The sequence below is a fragment of the Beta vulgaris genome, chromosome 1 (genome assembly GCF_026745355.1).
Source record: "Beta vulgaris subsp. vulgaris cultivar EL10 chromosome 1, EL10.2, whole genome shotgun sequence".
NCBI lineage: Eukaryota > Viridiplantae > Streptophyta > Magnoliopsida > Caryophyllales > Amaranthaceae > Beta > Beta vulgaris.
In genome coordinates, this window is record NC_079202.1 from 30,540,408 (window position 1) to 30,564,389 (window position 23,982).

The 23,982-nt window shown below is 37.9% G+C and overlaps 1 protein-coding gene across 1 annotated transcript; it reads right to left on the reverse strand.

Annotated features, from left to right (window-relative positions):
* Positions 1-8,267: 8,267 nt before the first annotated feature.
* On the reverse strand, positions 8,268-20,852 carry LOC104905692 (somatic embryogenesis receptor kinase 2). The gene is made up of 11 exons (XM_010694302.4): positions 20,267-20,852; positions 19,129-19,261; positions 18,946-19,017; positions 16,416-16,559; positions 10,851-10,922; positions 10,687-10,758; positions 10,494-10,606; positions 10,026-10,157; positions 9,540-9,881; positions 9,008-9,402; positions 8,268-8,876 (listed from the first exon to the last, which is right to left on the reverse strand). Exons 1-11 carry the CDS (start codon positions 20,337-20,339, stop codon positions 8,562-8,564), a joined length of 1,863 nt encoding a protein of 620 aa, XP_010692604.1. The 5' UTR covers positions 20,340-20,852; the 3' UTR covers positions 8,268-8,561.
* Positions 20,853-23,982: the final 3,130 nt, after the last annotated feature.

Sequence of the window (23,982 nt, forward strand, 5' to 3'; positions counted from 1 at the left end):
AATAAACCCTTTTTCTGAAAATGTAATCTTTTGAAACATTGGCATCGCAAAGAAAAAACAGTTAAAATTTGGCCAAAATATATTGCATATTGGTTAAAACGTATTAAAAAAAGTCTTTCTCATATATGGTGCACCCTCTTCTAAACTACGTCGATTTATTATTTTTAGAGTATATAATTTTAAAAATTGTTGTTATTTTGTTTCCTTAAATTTTGCAATTAAAGATTCCTTTTTCAAATTTAAATTTAAAAGGTATATGTTTTCTTACCTTAAGCGTAGATGTTCAATTAATATAGGTTCTGTTTATTATAACCTATGTTCTTTTTATAAATATAGATTTACATGTTCTTTAATTTAAGTAATCTATTATTTTTAAAGTAGAAAAGTTGTTGAAAAAAATCCATGTTCTTTTATATAAATGGTATGTTCTTTTTAGGTAAAAAAAACTCAAATGAACCCGGTGCACACCTAGTGTGCACCGGATTGGTAAGATATCAACTTCATATAGTGAATTCTACAGAGATATAGTGAACTTATATACAATATAGTACATTTCATTAACGGAAAATATAATGTGAAATTATATGCAATATAATAGAGGAATTGATTAAAATATTTTAACATACAGGAAGATCTAAGTTGCGTAGTATATATCATGACACGTGTTCTAACATATGGAATGATTTAGGATCTCCATGATATAATGAGTGTTTGAATGATATAGTGAGTTTCTGCTTGATATAGAATGATATAGTGAGTTTCTACATGATATAGCGTGTTTTTTAATGTATAGTGAGTTTCTGTATGATATAGTGTGTGTCTGAATGGTATAGTGAGTTTCTGTACTGATATAGTTTATGTGTGTGTTTGAATGATATAGTGAGTGTGTCTAAATAATATAGTGAGTTTCTGTATGATATAGTGTGGGTCTGAATGATATAGTGGATTTCTACATAATATAGTGGGTTTTCTCATAATATAGTGGATTGTTCACTAATTTTATGTTGTTTTGCCTAGTACACACTAATGTTAACGTGAACCGGGTCCACACAAATCAGATTGCTTTTTAGGTCCACCATAAGCATTATGCATCATAGTGCTTAATCCGCGCTTTGGGTTTTCACTTGTTGTCATGAGAACCTAATTATATATATAAACTTAGATTAAATAGATGAAAAACAGTTGATGCATGAAACCAGCAACGAATTCAAGTGTGATGTGGAAGATGAGATTTGATGCATGATCTGACTGAATAATGTATGCCTGATATTTTTAAGTTAATTGATGGTTAGTGAATTTACTTTTTCAATGCAGAATTGGTTTATTTAAATTGTTGGAACTTTAAATAGATGTTGAAAGTTTGAGTACTTGTTTATAAACTTAGGGGTCGTTTGGTTCAAAATAAGGAATGGAAAGGGAATGGAATGGGATGAAAGGATGGAATGGAAATGGAATGTGTTACTTTAGACACTTGTTTGTTTTGATGTAGGAATGGAATCATTGGCCTAATGACTCCTTACTTTTTGTTTCCTATGGTGTGAGGAGGGTTTCAAGATGGGGGAATCAAAATTGGGCTAGTAAGGGAGTGAAAAAAATGGATAACCCAACCAAACATAAAATAAGGGAGTGTGTTACCTCAATTCGTTTCCAACCAAACGGACCCTTAAAGGCTACTGATTCGTATTCATAAGGGATATTGATCATCATAAGCACGGGTTACTTACTAGTGTAAGTGAGGGTTACTAATTCACATAATCAGGGTTTTCGTGAGATTTTGTACTTTGTATGTTACTCATTAACATGTTTACAGGTTACTAATATAGATAATCAAGGGTTACCTTGTAGTTCGTTAATATAGATAATATATTCAATAATCTCGTTGCTATCGGTTGAGCATAATCGAAGATGAAGCATTGATTCTTCTATTTCATCATGGTCTATAGATTCTTGCGATTCTGGTGAAATATTAGAGCTCGACATTTTCTGAGGCTACTGATTTGCTAATATTTTTAATGGAGTTATTGATTAGTTGGGTGTTTTCCGAGGATTTCTAGATGTTTGTTGATTTTGATTTGTCTTTTACCTAGAAAATAACGGCGCACTATAAAGAACATGTATTAAAGGGTCGTAGATCGTCGAGTCTGGTAGATGGAAATACAACAACACGCTTTTTTCAGCACGTCTTTTGCACGCGCACGACCACGCACGTAATTATAGTTGTGGTCGGTCGTCTGCAAGATACGTTGTTCAAATGATTGATGTATGGCTTAAATTGATAGATGTTCTAGGTTTGTGATATAAGTTTTTTTAAACTGATAGAAGTCTAAGTTAAACTAATATGTTTTAGGGTTAAATTAATAGATGCTAGGGTTAAACAAATGGAAATCTAGTTTAAAATAGTAGATGTATTGCTTAAATATTACTTTTATGTTTGTGCTAAATTAGTTTGAATACTTTAATTTTTTACATGCTTTCACTATTATTATATTTGTTTTACACTCCTTTGGCCTAATTTATCAAACTTTATCTCTCCTCCAATTATAAGTGTCTCACCAACTCTTCTAAGCCATCTGATATGATTTTGATAAGTAAAGGACTGCAATGGTGTGTGGCAAACACAGGAAGAGAACATAGAGAGGGAGGTGGATCGATAGTTTGATATGATTTTCACCTCGTCTGAGCTATCTGGCGAAAATTTGCAAGAAGTTCTAAAGCATGTGACGTCTTCTGTGACCCAGGAATATAATGATATTTTGTTGCGTCCATACACAAAAGAGGATATTTATGCAGCATTAAGTGAGATGCACCCTTGTAAGTCCCCCGGACCTGATGGGATGCATGCCATCTTTTATCAAAGGTTCTGGCATATCATTGGAGATGAGGTATTTACTTATATTAGCGATATTTTACATAACTGTGCTTGCCCAGGAGATGTTAATCGTACTAATATTGCTCTTATTCCTAAAGTGAAATCTCCTACGTCTATTTCCAATTTTCGGCCTATCAGTTTATGTAATGTTTTGTACAAAATAGCTTCTAAAGCTATTGTTCTAAGACTCAAACAATTTCTCCCTGCAATTGTAACTAAAAATCAAAGTGCTTTTGTCCCTGGACGAATGATTTCGGATAACTCTCTCATTGCTCTGGAGATCTTTCATACTATGAAGAAGATTAATAATCGCAAGAAAGGCTTGATTGCGATGAAATTTGACATGAGTTAAGCCTACGACAGAGTGGAGTGGGGCTTTCTCAGGAAGCTCTTGTTGACGATGGGTTTGATGGAAGATGGGTTAACCTGATGATGAGTTGTGTTGCTACTGTTTCATATTCATTCATCATTAATGGAAGAGTATGTGGTTCGGTGTCTCCCTCTAGAGGATTGCGTCAGGGTGATCCTTTATCTCCATTCCTGTTTATCTTGGTTGCTGATGCCTTTTCTCAGATGGTTCAACAAAAGGTGGCTACGAAAGAAATTCATGGTGCGAAAGCAAGCCGAAATGGTCCAGAAATCTCTCACCTTCTTTTTGCAGATGATAGTCTTCTCTTTACTAGGGCTACCCGACAAGAATGCTTGACAATAGTTGATATTCTCAACAAATATGAAGCAGCATTCGGGCAGAAAATTAATTATGAAAAGTTGGAAGTATCCTTTAGTTGTGGGGTAGACTGTGAGAAAAAAGAAGAATTGATTACTACTCTCCAAATGAGGCAGGTTAATAGACACCAGAAGTATCTTGGTATTCCATCTATGGGTAGGAGATCTAAGAAAGTGATTTTTCGAGAACTCTTAGATAGAATGTGGAAGAAGTTGAGGGGTTGGAAAGAAAAGTTGTTGTCACGAGCTGGGAAAGAGGTTCTTATCAAAGCTGTAATCCAAGCATTGCCTACATATCTGATGTGCGTTTACAAGATTCCCGTGGCTGTTATACAAGAAATCCACTCTGCTATGGCTCGATTTTGGTGGGGATGAACGAAAAATGCATTGGCTAAGTTGGGAGAAAATGTGTAAACCCAAGTGTATGGGGTATGGGATTTAAGGACCTTGCGGTATTTAATGATGTTTTATTGGGTAAACAAGTTTGGCGGTTACTGCATTATAAAAATTCTCTTCTGAGTAGGGGTAATGAGTGCCAAGTACTATCCTCATGGTGATGTTTGTCAAGCGCGGTTAGGTTATTCCATAGCTACTCGTGGCGAAGTATTTGGGGCACGAAGAGTTTGGTATTGGAAGGTTTGATTTGGAGGGTTGGAGATGGTACGAAAATTGATATATGGAGCGCACCATGGGTGGGGGATGAAGAAGGTAGATTCATCAAGAGTGCTCAAGTGGAGGGACTGGATGTGGTGGCAGATTTAATGGATGCTGAACAGAAGGAGTGGAATGTGGACTTATTGAGAGTCATTTCAATGAACGTGACCAACATTGTATTAGGCCATCCCTTTAAGCACTAGATGTTGACAGGACGATTTAACTTGGCATACTCTAAGGACGGCACTTATTCGGTGAAAACTGCTTATATGCTTGGAAAAGGGGGGACCCTGGATGATTTTCATAGAGTGTGGAATATTTTATGGAGCTTAAATGTGTCGCCTAAGGTTCGCCATTTCTTGTGGCGTCCTTGCACAAATTCACTCCCGGTAAGGGATGTGCTTAAGAACGTCACCTCATCGACGAAGCATGTTGCCCCTGTTGTGCCAGAGAGGATGAGACGCAATTACATTTATTTTATCGCTGCCCGATGTCGCTAAAGTTGTGGGAAGAGGTAGGCAGTTATATGTTAGTGCCAGGGGTGGAAGATGAAGCCATGTGTGATACCCTCGTCAGATGGAGTGAGATGGATGCAAATATGGTTCAAAAGGGTTGTTATATCATTTGGAATGTTTGGTTGAAAGAAACATGAAAGTCTTTGAGCATACAAACCACCCTGCCACTGTTGTGGGCCAGAGAATTATGAGACAAGTTGATGATTTTAATACCTATGCTGTAAGGATTTATGGAGGAGTGCGCTCACCCGTGGCTCCAAGCCCGGGCCGATGGCATGCTCCCCCTGCAGGCGCTATCAAATTGAACACGGATGCAAGTTTGGCCGAGGAAGGGTGGTGGGACTTGGAGTGATAGCTCGCAACTCGGAAGGTAAGGTGTGCTTTGCTGCAACTAGACGTGTGCGTGCCTACTGGCCTTCCGAGGTAGCTGAATGCAAGGTCATTTATATGGCAACCCGCTTGGCCAAAGCTCATGGATATGGTGATGTGATTTTGATCCGACTCTCTGTAGCACGAAAAGTTAACAAAGCAGCAATTTTCTTCTCGATTTGGATGCAATACTTGGGGACATTCTTTTATGTGTAATGCTTCTCTTTTGTTTCTTTTTCTCATCTTAAAAGGGATGGGAATATTTTTGCCTATAACCTTGCTAGAGTTGTGCCTTTTGGTGTTGAGCAATGTTGGGAGCATCACTGTCCTAGTGTTGTAACATCTTATGTACTTACGGACACCTTGTCCCTTTGATTAATGCACTTCTCTTTCCCCTCAAAAAAAAAATCTCACCAACTCTTATCACATCTACTTTATTTTTTAATAAAATAACATTTCATAACCATACTACAACTTCTCGCTAAACCTACGTGTCCCAACGAGTGTTCAAATCTTTCGTGGATAGAGTAAATATGTATTAACTCACAAAAATTGTATAATAAAATCAAAATTCACAATCTCTTTTATATAAACCAAGGGATTATGTATGGAGTCTCCCTTTGAAATGACTATAACACCCTTTAATAATTTAAAACAATGTTTTTTGGGAAAATTCCTCAGGTACCCTTGAGGTTTGGCTTAATTCCCAAATTACCCCCCACATTTGGAGAATTCCTCATATACCCCTGAGGTTTGTGTTTGGGCTCAAGATACCCAACTATGGATGAAAACCTAACGATGTTAGGTTTTCCTCTCCTTCTCCACCCATCGTCCTCCATTGATGAATATGGAAGCTTTCTCTCTCCTCCCAACCCACTCTAAAGCCCTAACCACCCAACCCCCACCCCTCCCCCACCCCCGCAGCCCCTTACCCCATGCCAGTTGTAGCCCCCATTTTCGCAATCTCTCTCTCTCTCCTCTGTTTTTCCTAAATCCCAAATCTCCGACTGAAGAAGATCAATTTCGCCACTGCTCATTAACCAAAGTGAATAGGGCATCGATTTCGACTGGGTGGGGAAGGGGTGGGGTCGATTTCGACAGGGTTCTAGGTGTCATTTTGTACGGGGTGGGGTGGGGGAGGGGTAGGGTTCTCGCGATGGGGTGAGGGAGGGGGCAGGCTGCGGGGGGTGGGGAGGGGTTAATCTGGTGGGGGAGGGGGTTGTTGGGGTGGTGGGAGGGTGGGGGGCAGCGGGGGTAGGGGAGGGGTGGGGGAAGGGGAAGTAGTGGGGGTTGGGTGGTTAGGGCTTTAGAGTGGGGTAGGAGGAGAGAGAAAGCTTCCATGTTCATCAATGGAGGATGATGGGTGGAGAGAGAAAAAGAAAATTGGGGAGAAGGAGAGGAAAACCTAACGGCGTTAGGTTTCCATCTATAGTCAGAGGCGGACCGAGAATGGGACATGGGGGTACAAGTGTATCCCCATTTTTAAGAAAAGCTTTGATATAAAAAAAATGGAGGGAAAGCTAGAAGCTGCAACAAGGTAAGAGAAAGCAAGTGAAAGTGTCAAACCATGGTGGTACTGATGGAGATTTGTTGCTCCAGTAGAGTATAATAGAGGTATTAGCTAGATGAATTCATGAAAGAACAACCACTTCCAATTTTCTTTCTCTTCAATCTCACCTAAAATTTGTGTTTTTTTTTTCTTCAATTAATTTGGGGCAAACACAACTAATTGCAAGACGACTTCCATAACCAAAATTCTTCAAAAGTTTAAAGTTTGAACCTCAATTTGTTGTAAATGGTGGAAATCTCAAGTAATTTCATGGGATCTTAATTCTTTCTCTCTCCTCTGCTTCTGCATTTGTTTTCGGCTTTGCGTGGAAGATGCTACTTTCTCTCTTTGATTCACTATTGTACAATAAGTTATACGTTTTTTGTTTATTGTTTTAAATTTTGTTTTTCATTTTTAATGATTATTTTGCTTAATTAATTGATTATTTTATACTTTTATACTTAAATATGTTAGTTATATTTATATCTATATAAATATATTAAAATACATTCTTAAACATGAAACCCTAAACCTTAAACGGTTAAACCATAAACCCTAAGGACTCGTAGGATGCAAATATAATCTAAACTATATGATTTTTTTATTTTGGATTGTATAAATATACATATTTTGGTTATGTTAACATGTAGTATTAAACTTAAACAATTTATGCACTTTTTTCCCTACTATTAGCGTTTGTTTTACGTCCGTATCCCCAAATTAAAATTCCTTGGTCCGCCACTGTCTATAGTAGGGGTATCTTGAGCACAAACACAAACCTCAGGGGTATCTGAGGAATTCCCCAAATGTGGGGTAATTTGGAAATTACGCCAAACCTCAGGGGTACCTAAGGAATTTTCCCATGTTTTTTTATCAAAAAAAAATAAAAAGTGAAAATCAATGCAACTTGCCATATGAATATGTAGAACTTGGAATATACAATTACCATAATAACTTGACAAAATAAATTGAAACAATCAATTCACAAATAATATAAACTTCTATAACACTACCTAATAAATATTATCCTAGTAACTTCTAACAAGGCCGACAAATCTTATAGAACAAATAATAGCTCTTACACGCTGCACTATTCACAGCAAGAGGTAAACAACCAAATATGACCATTTTGTTTTTCAACACAAGCAAATAGGAATGGCAATTGGGTAGCGCTAGTACAAAGGATGGTACCTCCACACTTACACTCGCATAAAATTCTCATTTCCATCCCCGCCCCACCACCCATTACAGGGTGAAATTCAAGACCCATCCCCATCCCCATGTACGTATTTAAACCCATGGTACCCGCATTCATTTCATACCCGCATCATAGCCACAAATTTATATTCTGAAAGATAAAATTATTAATAATATAAGTATATAAATAAAATTTTGATAATAAATATGCGGAACGGGCAAAGGTGGGGCAGACGGGAATGGAGCAGGTATAGCATAAAATCCATACTTGCTCCACCACCCATTGCATGTACAATTTTAGTCCCCATCCCCGTCCCACCTGGGCAAGGATGGGGCAGGTCTCCTAGTTGACCCGCCCCGGTGCCATCCCTACTTGAAGCAAACAGACTATAACAAAATTTTGCAGAATTTACATTTTCTTTTTCGAATCACTTCTGTCAGATGGTCACAATACAGTCGCATAACAAAATGCAACTTCCACAGAAATTGCCCCTCCAAATCAGGTCCATCCATATACACAAATCAATATTAAGCCCAAAATAGGCACTCAGGATGACTTTACCAGTTACAAGCACACGCCTAAAGAGGAAAGAAAACAAAAAAAAAAAACTATAATAATAGAAGTAAAAAAATATAATGAGAAAAAAGAGTAATGAAATTAAATTTCTTTCCGATATATCAATCATCTAGGACCAGATAATTCAACAGCATGCAGATTGTCAGTTGAATCAACAATCCAATCTGAGTTAGAGTGAGGAGCCAAATCCACCTCTTGCCGAAGAACTTCAACCTTTTGCCATTCATCCCACCTCTCTGCCAAGCCATCACCTTCAAGCATCCTTACAACCTCCGACATTTTAGGTCGATCCATCGGGTTTCCTTGCGAGCAAAGAAGAGCAACTTGTATGAGCTGTTCAACTTCTGCCTCGATGTAATTAGTTAGAAGATCTGGATCAACAAGCATTTCCAATTTCTTCTCTTTCAGAAGTCCTTTGACCTGGGGGTACCATTTGATGATAAAACATCATAGTTATTGAGTTTTGAAGATGCAAGGGGTCGACGTGAAAAGATCATAGAAAATATAAACTAAGACACAAAATTCAACATCAAAAGATCAAGTGGGCATACCCAATCCAGCAACATGACATCGTCATCATTCGCAAGTCTAGCAAGATCGAAAGCTCGCTGTCCAGTGATCAACTCGAGAAGCATGATCCCATACCCAAATACATCAGTTTTCTCTGAGGATTTTCCAGTAGATAGATATTCAGGAGCTATATGTCCTATGGTCCCACGTACAGCTGTAGTTACATGAGTGTCCTTGTAGTCCATCAGCCTAGCCAAACCAAAGTCCCCAACAACAGCTTCAAACTCTTCATCCAATAATATATTGGCAGCTTTTACATCTCGATGAATGATCTTCGGGTCACAATGGTCATGCAAATAAGAAAGTCCTCTAGCAGATCCTAAAGCAATTCGCTTGCGTGTCGGCCAATCAAGTGGCGGTTCATTCGGTGGACGCTCTGAAATGAAACTCAAAACATGTGAGTTATGTCACTAGTCAGAGATTACGCACTATGCTCTCTCCTCCCCAGCAGACACAACCCCCCACCCCCAAAGTAAAATAAATTTAGTGTTGGAGCACACGGGATGGCTTTACCTCGTAAACAGGAGGCAACGCTCCCATTAGCCATGTAGGGGTAAACAAGCAAGCGTTCAGTTGGTGTCATGCAAAATCCACGCAGTCTGAGCAAATTACGGTGCACAGCCATGCTGATCATCTCGACTTCAGTTTGAAATTGCAGCTCACCACCAGGAGTACGTTCTTCCTTGAGGCGTTTGACAGCAACCAATGATCCATCAGCAAGGCGTCCTTTGTACACCTTACCAAAACCTCCTCTGCCAAGTATATTTTTGTTGCTAAAACTATCAGTAGCAACTTGCAGCTCTCTCAAAGAAAACCTTTTAAGCTGTCCCAAATGAACTTCCGGATCCTCCTCAGCTGCATACACAAAAGCAAATGCAACTCAATAAAAGCACGAAAACAATGCAGATACATACTTTCTGGTAGGTTAGTGATTGTTCAGGTGGACTTGGATAAGGGGAGGATGCCCTAGAGAGAAGGTGGGAAATTACAGAGACTGACCAGGCACATCAAAGAAGTACTCTTGCGGCTTTCTACGTCGCCACCAGGCAAATAAGATAGCAGGGGCAGCAAATAGTAAAGCAGCACCAGCAGCAACTCCTCCAGCAATTGCTCCCGTGGCACTAACACCACCTAAAATTCACAAGACAAAGAATAAATAAGAGCATAATACCAGAAGATTAACGTATTGAACTGCGGGCATGAAAGATAAAGCACAGATGTCCCAGTTTGGTTTCTATTCATTAGCACTGAATCATCAACTCACGAACAAAAATTAGTGAGAAATGCATTTCCCAATACTAAAGTTGAAGCTTAAAAAGGCTATCACAAAATGATAGATCCACAAATCACGACAACTAGATACACAAGCCCTTTCAAACTGACCAAGGCAAAAAGAGATGTTATCAATTATAAGCTAGATGCCGAAGACAGCTAACTGGGCAATTGACTTAGACCAAAAAAACATACCTTGAGAACTAGTGGGTGGTGGTGGTATGAAAGGAGGTGGCGGTGAAAAAGGTGGAGATCCAGGACATGGCCGGCCAGTGACAGGGCCACATAGATTTAAGTTATTAGCAAAACTACAATTATGAAGAGATACAGAGTCAGTAGTGTAGCAATATAACATGTCTATTCCACAAAGCTTGATATCTACACAGACCTTATCGGAGTAAACAAGGAAAAGGAACCATTGTCTGGAACAGGTCCAGAAAGGCGATTGTTTGATAGATCCCTGATTAAAGACAATATTTTATCAGTTTCATAACCTAAAATATAAAACGAGTAACATGGACAAGATGATTAAAGAGGTAAGAAGGAACTTACAAAACCTGCAGTGAGGTGATATTTGTCAGGGACATTGGAATGGCGCCTGTCAGACTATTGTTGTTTAGCCGACTATCCTTACACAAAATTCAAGAATATGAAGGGAAAATGTTAGGACCTTATGTTTCTTCAGTAAATTGAAATGCGCCCCAATTCTACAGATCTGTATATCTGATCCACATAGAGTTCAAGACCTAAATGCAAACTTCACTAGTGACACTCTTCAAAATGCAAAATTGAGTTAATACATGTCCATTGTTGTGGGTCACTTGCACTCTGCGCATCGAAAAACAAACATACAAGAAGCATCTTGAAAGAGCTTCATTCAATTTACGTGGCAAAATAACTTGGTATTTTCTATAGGGTACCACAGGTTTTAAAAAAAAATACTACATCGTATCCACAATGCTTTTTCCTTCTAAGTTGTACCCTTGAACTTTTTATTGTTCTATGTTGAGTCCCTTTCATTAAGTCAACATTAAATTTTCCGTTAGTTTTGCATTTTCAGATTTGTAGTCTTTAGAGTTACAATGTAAGGGAGGGAAATTCTTCAACTTTAAAAAGTGTATACAAATATACAAGGAAAAATTGACATGAATAACCCCAACTTTCACAAATCTTCTAACAATAATCCCAACTTTGGATTATTATAGAATAATCCCAACTTTATGGGGTACCTTCTCAAACTAATCCGAACTATTAACTTTCAATATATTATAGACCTAAAACGGATTAGTTTAGGCAAGGAAAGTGATAGCTTGGTTTATTTTGAGAAAATTCCCTCGAAAGTTAGGATTTTTCAGGAATAATCCACAGTTTGGATTGTTTTGAGAAGACGCCTCAAAGATGAAATTATTCATGTTGATTTTTCCAATATACAATGGTTAAATATTTTTTGTGAAAATTCCCCTTCTTATGTAAGTCTATAGAACTAAAAATAAGAAAATCAATGGAAAACTTAACATAAACTCAATAGAGGGGTAACTTAGAACAAATAATTTGTTCAAAGTCTACAACTTGGAAGAAAAGAACATTAAGGCTAGAGTGTAGAAAACACTAAAACATAAGGGTACCTGAAACCCAAATAAGTGTCACTTAGTCACCGGGATTCAAGCTCTAACTGTTCGGTATGTCATAACTCACGAAAGCATGTTCCATTTAAATGACCAACCAAGTACACACTGCTCAATTAGTGATAAACACTAGTTTTCAAGCATAACTAGTATTTGGGCCCGGGCTTGCCCCGGCTTGGTATTGTGTTTCCGAACTTGATATGCATTTTTTTACATTCCCATCAAAATATATTAAGGAAAACTCAACATTTAAAAGGTACATATATAATAATATGGACACTTAAAGCATAACTAAAAGTTGGTTAACATGGTAATTGTGTCATGTATAACAGCAAGAGGTCCCAGATTCAAATCTTGTTGCAAGCTAATTTTACTTTTGTTAATTGACGTGTACACATTGGACAATTCTAGTGGAGTAACAAAGGTGCCACGTGGTGTGTATATATTATCACGCACGCATATATTTGTAAAGATATGAAGACTCAAAATAGTATTGCGAGCTATAGGCATTGCATATCACACCTATGTTTCTCATATATGGATTAAGTGTCTACTCAGATACGAGTGTCTACGTGTCCGACTCGGCTATTTTGTAGAAAAAAAGTCAAGTTTTTAGTCTGAAATGAAGTATCGTGTCGAACACAACACCCAGTTTTTTAGTTAAATGAAGGTGTCAAAGTAACATCGTATCACACATAATAAACAAAAGTTGTACTTATATTTAGCTCAAATTTTAGGCAATTCTCCAACACATGTCCAGCCTGTTTGGCCTCTTTTCTGTTGTTCCCTATCTCTTGAAAATTCTTGAAAGTAGAAGAATCTGCCCACTACTGCAGCTTGGTGCTATGAACTGATATTTTAGGGGAAGGGTAATTTAGGTATTATCTTAATGAGTAGCTTAGGGAATAAGCTAGGTAGTTTTGTTCAGAAAATTTCTCTATATATAGGGTTAATTAGAGAGAAGAAAGTATGTTGAAAATTGTTAGGAAAAATTGGGTGAGCTTTTAAAGTTCAATGGGAGAGAACAAGCCTCTCGAAAGCTTGTAACTATCACTTTATATTGCTGTAATTTCTGTTTTTCAATCAAATACTCATTTTCTTCCTCAATTTCTGCCATTAAAGTGTCCAAGCTATGTCAGTTCATAGCAAATGGTATCAGAGCAAACGATTCAGGGAGATTAGTTGCTGATTTTTTTCAGTTTTCAATTTCTAGAAAGAAAAAAAAAAAAGAGGAGAAACTGCAATGGAGGTTGTAGGCAGAAACGCAGCACAGCAAATGCAAACATGGATTCGAGAAGAGTTCGCATACATCACACACAAAAGAGATTAGGAGATTTCAGATTCTGAAGAAGAAAGGAGAATCCGACAAGAGCTTCAAATTCATGAGTTTAATGGAGGAAATTCGAAGGATTGGATCCTTCAATTAGAAGATTTCTTTGAATTTTTTCAGCTAAATGAGGAAGCAAAGTTGAAGGTTGCCATCATCGGGCAAGGTGATGCGAGACGGTGGTTCGAAGCCGAACACCGGCGACGGCCCTTCTATGATTGGCAAGAACTAAAGGGGCAGATGTTGCGACACTTCGATTCGACATCAACCCCTTCGTGGCAAGTCCAATCAGATTCAATGCAGTGGAATGACAAGGAAAAGCGCCTGAGCTCATCCTTGGGTTATAGTTATGGTGGAGAGGCTGAATTTCCAGGTGATTGTACTAGTGATAGCCATAGTGGTGGTGGCACAGGAACTCCAAGAAGATCCAGGGGTCGAAGAGGAGGATGAAAAATGTGAGAATTCAGATCTGAAGAAATTTGGTGAAGATTATCCAACTTTCGCGGGTGAAAGCACAGTGGCGCATCAGATTGTAGGACCAAGGAAAGGCGCCACATGCGGTGGCCAGAAGACGGCTTCAAGGAAGTCGCGGGTAGCTACACCGGGGAAGGTAGACGAGGCTTCCTAGGCAAGGAATCTGGTGATAAAGTCTTTATGGGTGGGGGAATCAACCCACACAAGGGGGTAGACCTTCAACACGTGCTGTCAAAAGAAGGCGAGTGGTGCAGCAAGGGCTGGTAGGCTGTGGTTCTGGTGACGTTGGGTAATTTTGCCGGAGGTGGTAAGTTGGGTTGGAAGCTCATATGGTGGCCTGAGGGAATATTTAAGTGGCTGGAATAGAGGAGAGTGCTTTGCAAAAGGTGCTGTTGCAGCGAGTGGGTCAGGTGGTGGACCCGGTTATTTTGCCGGAATAAGTTCCGGTGGTAGAACTTGGGGTGGAGTACTCAATTGTGGTGTTCCCCAGAAACTTCCAGAAAAAGAGGACGACCCAGAAGTGTGCATGGGAAGTTATGCTGAGTTATTTGTTGGCTTGGAGAGGAAGCTAATTCCACAAGATATTATTAAGGGTAATATTGTAAATGGCCTTAATGTGGGAAAAGGCAACCAGGTAATCCACGCGCCTTTTTCTTTCTCTCAAAGACCCTTCCTTTTAATGAATGAGGCAAGGACTATAGTTGGGCCCCACAATTTTAAAACCACATATTTTTCTATTCATGAGGCCAACTTTCTTGATGGGCTAATTATTTCTGAGCCCATTTCCCAAGTAACGGATGGGAATTCAGTTTCATCCTTGGCCCAACTCAATTGTCTAAATTACTCCACCCCATTAAAACACATTCCACCCTACTCCTCCCATCAAAAACATTACGACCCACTTAAGAAACATGAGAAGGTGCCTAAATTTGATTTTAGCAGTTTTAAACCTAAACACCTCACTCAATTCTCTGACTCTTTTGTCCTGATCATAGAGTCCACTCAACCCACACTCTATCCCAACCAAGGTTTTTCAATGCCACCACATTGTTCAAACCGAACTCCCCTACATTCTCCCTCACCAACGAGGAGCTCAAGCGCCAATGGAAGTCGGGCATCAATTTACAAAAGGTTGCTGTCAAGTGCTGCAAAGGTCGGACATTTAGTGCCAGTTACTATCCACCTTGAGGACAAGGTGGAAGTTTGGGCGGCCGGTAATGCTATGAAATGATATTTTAGGGGAAGGGTAATTTAGGTATTATCTTAATGAGTAGCTTAGGGAATAAGCTAGGTAGTTTTGTTAAGAAAATTTCTCTATATATAGGGTTAATTAGAGAGAAGAAAGTATGTTGAAAATTGTTAGGAAAAATTGGGTGAGCTTTTTAAGTTCAATGGGAGAGAACAAGCCTCTCGAAAGCTTGTAACTATCACTTTATATTGCTGTAATTTCTGTTTTTCAATCAAATACTCATTTTCTTCCTTAATTTCTGCCATTAAAGTGTCCAAGCTATGTCAGTTCATAGCACTTGGCATGCATTTCACTCCAGTACATTTGGAAGGGATCATAATTCTAAGCACCCTTAAACGAGGGGATATTCATGAAGCTTAAGCGGAACAATTATACAGATTTACCCTTAATTAGCTTTGCAACGTCTTTTTCCAAAACATATATTAACAAATATTAAGATGATTGGAAAATAACTATTAGGAATAGCTTTCATCAGAGCAACTCATCAAATGCACAGAATGCCCAAAGGAAAGGACAATATGGAGGGAGTCATTCTCGTTATATATTATCCCCCTAGTAAAAGAAAACAGAAAAAAGAGATTCACACACATCTGATATCCTAAACCTTAACCCATCTCCATTATCTCCACAACTTGACCACGATTTTACCACCACAGGGTTTCCTTCAGAGATATGATGCCACCATATGTGAGATCATAGAGTCATAGAAGGTTGATTTCCTCATCCGAGCACACTGTCACCCCCCTACCCTCCCCCTCCTTTTCCCTTTCTTTACCCTACCCTTTCGACAGTACCCTTGGCAAATGTCAAAAAAAAAAATTAACAAGGAGATGTGGAATCATTTGGAAGACACGACACTCATATTCAACTTGTAAACACTAGAACCTTGATATGGACAAGTAAGGCGAGAAGAGGAAGTGAAGAGGAGAGCAAGCTACAATAAGGTACAAGAAGCCAGCCTAGAGGAAGTAAGACAACCACTAATCAGACCTCCAACCTCAGATGATCTCCTTAGCGAAGGTAGGTGACATCATCGATTAACTTGGATAAACCGGACACCTTCCCTTTTGAATGTACTTGAAGCAAGATGCCTACATCATATTGACCACATGAAAAATGTTTCACCATCATATCACTATATACAGAATATGGTTGACGTCTTGACAACAGCTACTCCACTTTCCCGAGACTTTCAGCCAATGCACCAGCATTGCTAGCGCCATAATCAATTATGCAACAGCAACCATGAAAGCCTAGCTTACTGGAAATAATTACAGCATAATGACAACATAGGACCACATAATACCATGCATAACATCTACACGAGCACCGACAGTCCAACACGCAACTGTCAAAGACAACAAAGGGTATGGAGGGAAAGGCACAAACAGCTATATAAACTCAGATAAATAAAAAACAGGCAAGGAGATCGATATACATACAGAAAGCGCAACTTCGATAGCCTGCCAAGCGACTCAGGTATTGGACCGCTGAAACTGTTCAAATAGAGATCCAAACTGACCAAATTTGTCAGATTACCCAGCTCACTAGGTATTGGCCCACTTATATTGTTACTGTAGAGTTCCCTGCCAATAAAACCATGTTTTACTAAGTTCATAAAGTTCCATAAAGAATCAACAACAGATTAGATGCATGATAGAAGTTCCATTTCAAACAGAAGCACTCCAATTTGTATTGGTTCGCCAAATTAATATAGGCTCAAGACCAATAGTGAATCAGTAAAAGTTCCATTGAAATAGTCTCAAAGGGACGACAAGATGTATACAACCATAACTTTCATAAACACTTGAGACAGAGAGAGAGAATCTTCCCAGGCAGCTTCCTGTCTCCATTCGTGACAGTACAAAACTTGTATAACTGAAGCTCTAGGAAATCCATGATGTCTCTAATTCTAGGGAGTATATAAAATTTTCAGAGATAAGTTAACATTACAACAATGGGTGCTCATGCATCCTCTTCTTTGGTGGCTTAATCCCCAATAAGTGTACTAGCTAACAGATCATATACTGCCAACAACTACTATATGTAGTTTTCATACATGTTTGCTGGTTAATCTATTTAGAATTTTATTCGGCTGTCCCCTTCAACTTCTTCAGAAGAGGGTCAGATAGTATTAAACTTACAGGTCTTGCATTTTTGCTAATACATTCTCCATTATGATATAAATAAAACGCTTCTAACAAAAAGCTGACGTAAAAGAGAGAAGTGTTCATTTCAAAACGAAGGAAGTATGAAACTTTGGCAATTCAAGCATCTAGTCAACAACAGGTGAAGAGGTGCTTCGCGACTACAATACTTCCATCAAACAAAGCTTTTCTATTATAGTATTACCTCCCTAATTACATACTAGGTCCACCTCTCCCATTCCCTTTCCCATTCCCCCTCCCTTACATTCAAACACGCCCTCTCATCTTCGTTTCAGTCATTCCCACACCCCCACCCCCCTTTACCCTAATCTTTCCTTTCCCTCTTAAAGGACCTCACAAGTCCCAGCATTTTTGTCGTCCGCCCGAACTCCGTACACCTTAGCTTGTCAAAAAAACTTAGAAGAACTTCTCACCATTAAAGCTTGATGAGCTCATCAGAAAAACAACTTGACGGAAAAACAAGGTCAACGAGATATCGAAAACTTGCCGAAAACCACTCGAGGCATAAATTATGCTCCATAAGTTGGTTCGGAATTTCTAGACGCTTTGAGTTGTTTTCGGCTTTTCAACTAAGATTTTCAAACATTAAAAAAATGACACGAAAGTTCCGCCAAGGCCTTCAACATTCAACAATTCTGGTTGATGATGTTTCCCTTCCACCTTGAACTTCTTTTTTTCTCCAACGAGGTTACAGTCGATGGCGAGTGCAATTTAGGAGACCGAAATTGTGTGTCCTTCAATGGTGGGAAGAAAAGTGCGACAGGGAAGGTAAGAGAGAGAGAGATAGTGAAAGACTATGAATGAGAGGGAAAGGGAATGGGAGGGATTCACATAAGGCCGGAACTTAGTATGTAATTAGGGTGAAGAGTTGGAGTAACATAGCATGGGAGTCAAGCTAGGAACATTTCTTTGCATTATTATATTCAGTTGAGTCTCTATTTTATTTTATTTTTTTTGCTCTTTTCCAAAAATATGATGCTAATGATGGGTACAAAAGTGAAAAGTGAAGAATTCATAGTTCTCTATGAAGAACATGCAACAACCTTTCTGCCTAGATGCAATGAGTGCCTATTGAAACATTGTCCCTGCATTAGAAAGTTGCCTGCTTCTTTTCCATCATGAAGCATATAGTAACACATGCTTCCAGGCTTGAACTACAGATGCAGCAAAAGTTCCTAGAAATTGATAGTGGGGCCATATATCCTATTATTATCTCCTCCACAACTTTCATAAGTTTGTTGGTCAATAACTCTGTAGCATACTATATATCTGGTCATCATCAACCATTCATACTATTGCCATCCAACTCCTGAGTGCCACAACAGATAATTTAGTTGGTATTATAAACCCTTCCAACAAACACCTAATTGAAACTAGCCCCATAACCCAATTTACTTGTCATATATTACAGTTTCAGCTTCGAATGTGACCTCCCATTCCAGACCTAGTGTTAAGCCAATATTCAACAACCATGGACAAAGCACTCCAAATCTGTTCACCCACAATATGTTTGAACTATAGCTCCCCAACTTCAATGTGATGTCCAAACCAAACTGGCATTAAAATTGAGAGCCTGTGTTACAATCCCATGATATCATCCCACAGATTGTCAATTTAATCACAGATGACAAACATAAACTATCTTTGTCAGAGCTTAGAATATAAATGGGTGATAGTGAAAATACATCCGGGGGCATGTAAGAATTTTGACAGGCATGACATAAATTATATCCACAGATAACATGCACAAGATAAAGAGTCCAATATACAACAAGGAGAAGACATTCTCAGGGTTACAACTTACAAGTACTGAAGATTTTTCAGTGAGCCAAGAGCTGGCACCAGTTGACCTGACAATGCAGCATTTCCTAGATCTCTGATTACGCCAAAAAAAAAAAAAAAAGAGTGTTAAGATACTAATTCTTAATAAGTTAAAAAAATTCCGAAAGGGAAGCATAATACAAAAGCAAGTAAGGTGGAAACTTACACTCTGATAACACTGTTATCAGGGTTGCAAGTGACATGAAACCATGTACAGGGGTTCACAAGGGTGGGATCCCAGCTTTGCAAGACATTGTAAGGGTCTTCTAAGTTGCTTCTCAAACTATGAAGAGCATCCCCTGTCCAAATATTAGAGAATAACGCAAAATAAGCGGCTAACTCATACTTAGAAATATTAGAAACACAGTAGCACCGTGGTTTGAGGAGTAAACAATTACATCACTAGTAGAAGAGGATAATATAAGTGATGCCATCAAGTCAATTATAATGACGACATTACTAAATAGCAAATCAGTATGTAGAAATTCAGCCAACCTTTTCTAAATTGCATTTTTATTTCAAAAAGATATTCAAATGATTTTCGCTGGATTAGGCTATCAGTCCAAAGAAGGTGAAACCCCTCATGCACATTCGCTGCAAACAAGCTAAACAACTGAAGCTACTTATACATGTTAATATAGAGATGAGAATGATCTCCAGCACACTCTACAGCAAAAAAAGTGAACCATCAATTTTCCAATAACCTTACTGTGGTCAGTCAAGACCGTACTCAAGCTGAAAAGACGAAATATAGGAGAGGATCACAGGGTCAATAATGGTTATTCAAGTGTTATGTAATATAAAAGGGTCCAAATTAGATGCTTTGAGCTGGAACAAAGACAGCAACAGCAAGTAATATCAGATTAAACCCGTCACTTTCGGCCTCCAAAGAAGTCACGGCGAGCTACTACGACAACTAGACGATGATCAACAAAGCAAGAGGTCTCTGCCTGCTTTTTAGTTTCAATGTTTGACAAGTCACAAAATCCATCAAATCGCAAATTCTCCATCACTTTGTTCCCAAACCAAAAAAAGGTGAATAAGGGACCACTTCAACTATCACCCGAAATGTCATCTGGAGGGTTTTAAGCATCAAATAACTAGAATGACATTTATTAAAAACCCCAATTTACCATAAGTTAGTTCCACATCAAGCAAGAATTACTCAAACTCAGCAATGAAAATTAAAGATACCCAGAAACGAAATTCCAGCCATAATTCATAAATTTGACAGAATCAAAGATACCCAGAAAAATTGAACTGACAAAATCAAAATCCAAAAACAGAAATTTAAACTAACATACCTTCCACATTAGCAGAAATGACCCTGAATGAGATAAATAGACACAAAAGAGAAGTTAACACCTTTACCCACATGACTCTTTCGTATCTTCTAAATCACCTTAGATCCAAAAACCCAACAAAAAAATCCAACATTTTTTTTCAATCCTAAAAAATCAACAAAAAAAATAAAAACCCTAAAAAACAGCTCAAAATATTAAACACCCACTAATTATGAAAAAAAAATCAAAAACAAGAATTTCCCACTTCCAGCATTGTTATCCTATAATAATTTAGCTCACTGAAAAAGAAAACAAAAACCCAGAATATAAAAGATTGATCTCACAAAATTAAACCCAGAAAAGTGACATTCATTCTACTTTCAAATTCAGCATTTCTTTTTTGCAACACCTTTTGTCCTCTGCACACCTTTTCCTCTCTCTCTAAAATCTTGTTTCTCTCTCTTAAAAAAAAACTAAGATTTTCTCTCTCCTCTCCCTCCTTTCTTCGTGGGGTTTTGTGGGTTAGAGAGAGGAGAGAGAAAATGGAAAAAAAAAGGGAGTGAGAGCTATGAGTGAAGGCGTGCAGGTAGGCTGGAGGGCTGCCCGGGAACGGGAGAGTAAGGCGCTGAGGAGCTGACCGCTGCCCGAAGACAGTCAAACGGGTTCCCGCTTTTATACTACTAAAGGAAAATAGAAAATAGAAAATAGGAAATAGGAAATGAGCTCCGTTTTAGAGTGGGACCCACCGTGTGCCACGTGAGATATGGTGTATTTTGGATGTTGGATGTTCGATTGTAGGCTTTGTAGCAGTAGGAAGAATGGAGATAGTGACAGGTGTGTGTTTAGTGATGCTCCTGACCGTTTGATCCAATTCTTTGCCTTGGAGATTCGAGGCAAACGGTCCGTTTTCTGTGTTCGTCTTTGCTCAAAGGGTAACGAGAAAGTATAGTCCATATTCGGGATGAGACAACTTTTTCCATATCAGTTACTTGATATGATTAGATGTAGTTCAGATATGATTTAATAGCGAACTGATATGATTTGATGTAGCCCAGATATGATTTAAGATTTCAACTAACAAGCCTCCCAAAAAAATATGAAAAAAAAAAATTTATAATTTTTTAATATTACTTTTGTCATAAAAATTACATAAATGTCATGGTATTGGCACATACCCGGTATGGGAATATCATTGCTCAAGGGTAACTAGCTTTTTAAGCACTTTGATGTGTGTGACAATAATTTTTTTATTGTGATATTTTGTAATGTTAAATAGCTAATTTTACATGTATGCAATATATGAACTGACAACTCATTATCTCTATTACAAACTTTATATGAGGCTGGCCACTGGCCAACTAATATAAAAGCCCAATTCGCCTAGTGATATAACAGACCCCAAAGCAAGACACGAGAAATTGAGCCCATTTCTCTCTCTCTCTCTCTCTCTCTCTCTCTCTCTTTCTTCTCTGCCACTTCCCTCTCTGTTTTTTCTTCTTTCTTTTTCTAGCAGTTCATAACCTCCATTTCTAAACCAAAATTGGACTTTGCAAACAATCATCATCAAGGGTTTGGTTTTCATTTTCGTTCTTGAGTTTTAGGTTGTTCGAATTATTTGCAGAATTATGGCTAAAGTAAACACTACAGCTCGTCGTCGTCCGAGTGATGGTGGTCGTAGCGTTTGTGGCCCGAGTGATGGTGGTCGTGGTTCAAAAGGTAATTTTGCGTTTTTGAATTATTTTTTTCATTGTTTTCATTGCGGAATTATGGTTATTTTGTTTGATTACGATTATTTTTTCTTCCTTTTTTTTCTATTTTATAAGTTTTTCAGTTTCAATTTATAGTTGATTGTTGGTGGACTTGCAAGGTTTAGTTGAATCTTAGTTGATTCTTTGGTTTTTGAGTTAAATTGATGATAGTTATTCTTTTTGTTTTGGCTAATTTATTTGTAACCTTTGTTTGATTTGTTAGTAACCCTAGGTCTGAAGTCTTGTAACCGTTTCTTGTTTTTGTGTCTCTTATGTTGTTATGTGATTAGTAACTCTAGGTTTAGTTTTTAATTGATTAGTAACATTAAACACCCATAAGAAACAGCCTGCTAATGTAAAGATCACTATGATCATCTCACACACACATTTTCATAGGAAGTCAAAGCAAACTTACACACTGATAGCATTTTACTTTTTTGCATCCTATGTATGCATTTACTATACTCCAATGGAAAGCCTTCAATTATGGTAAAAATCATGCCATTTGATTGATTAGAAGCTAGTTGAAAGGTTGGGTTAACCGTGAAAATATTGTTGCGGACATGATTCACTGGCACTTTAACTAACTAGGTCCTAGTTGATTATTCCATGTGAAATGAATAGTTGATTCAATTCTTATTCATCATAGTTTTTCGGTTGTTGATGTTCAAATTAGATACTATGCTGATTTGTGAGTCGTGGCAAAGTTATGGTTTTCTATCGTATTATTTCTTGTGTTTCCAAGTTTGTTTTTTATTTTTGATTTTCTAGTTTGGTCATTTTTGTTATTTACTTAAATTAGTTAGAATGTTAAATCTCTTTATTAATCGTGAAGGTAATACAGGAGATGAGTCTGTTGGGAAAGATATTCCTAATCATGAAGGTAATACAAGAGATGAGTCTATTGGGAAAGATGTTCCTAATCGTCAAAGGTAATACAGGATATGAGTCTGTTGGGAAAGATGTTCCTACGATCCTTGAGGATTATATAGCTGATTTTGTAATAAGACGTCCAACGAGGAGTAAGAAGAATACTCTTGCAGGAAGGGATAAAGGTCCATTGAGGACATGTAACAGTCAATCTATTGGTGAAGCTGAAGAGGAGTACAATCCTCAGAAAAGACGTCGGGTTTCTGAAAGTACTCAAAGTCAGCTGGGTATGTGTTTTTTCCCTGTTCACTGTGTTTTATTTTAAATTACTTTTCTATTAAAGGGGTTAGTATTCTTACATGTTGTAGTTACTTTATTGATTTATGAGAGTTATGATTTTTTTGTGTTGTTAGAGTCTTCTTGAAGAGGGGTTTAAAGTCTTTTACACTGTTAAGACTTTAAAGATCGCAAATAAAAACTGACTATATGGAAGAAAATTGAATGCAATGTCTTTCTACTTTATTGAATTTTAATTTGGTGGTTACTTTATTGAATGTAGAGTGTTATTTATTTTCAAATGCTAATATAAGTGTTAGTCTTGTTTTTCTGATATGTATGTTTAGGAAGTGTTATTGTTTTTGTTAGTTATTCTAACTAAAATGTTTATTGATTTTAGGAAAAAGGAGACTAATCGTGAAGGTAATATAGGAGATGAGTCTGTTGGGAAAGATATTCCTACGATCCTTGAGGAGGATATAACTGATTTTGTAATAAGGTGTCCAACTAGGAGTAAGAAGAATACTCTCGTAGGAAAGGATAAAGGTCCATTAAGGACATGTAACAGTCAATCTATTGGTGAAGCTGAAGAGGAGTACAATCCTCATAAAAGATGTCGGGTTTCTGAAAGTACTCATTCGAAGCCAGCTGGGTATGTGTTTTTTCCCTGTTCACTGTGTTTTATCTATTATAAACTACTTTTCTGTTAAAGGGGTTACTATTCTTACGTGTTGTAGTTACTCTACTAATTTATGAGAGTTATGATTTATTTTAGTGTTGTTAGAGTCTTCTTGAAGAGGGGTTTAAAGAGAACCACATCATAATGGTCCTAATAATATATAT

Excerpts from the sequence above, each read along its gene's own strand:
- LOC104905692 (XM_010694302.4), bottom strand. The coding sequence starts at position 20,339 with ATGTGGGTAAAGGTGTTAACTTCTCTTTTGTGTCTATTTATCTCATTC. Across the intron at positions 9,882-10,025 it reads GTACTTCTTTGATGTGCCTG|CTGAGGAGGATCCGGAAGTT; the intron begins GTCAGTCTCTGT and ends TTGTGTATGCAG. Across the intron at positions 9,403-9,539 it reads CGTTGCCTCCTGTTTACGAG|AGCGTCCACCGAATGAACCG; the intron begins GTAAAGCCATCC and ends GTTTCATTTCAG.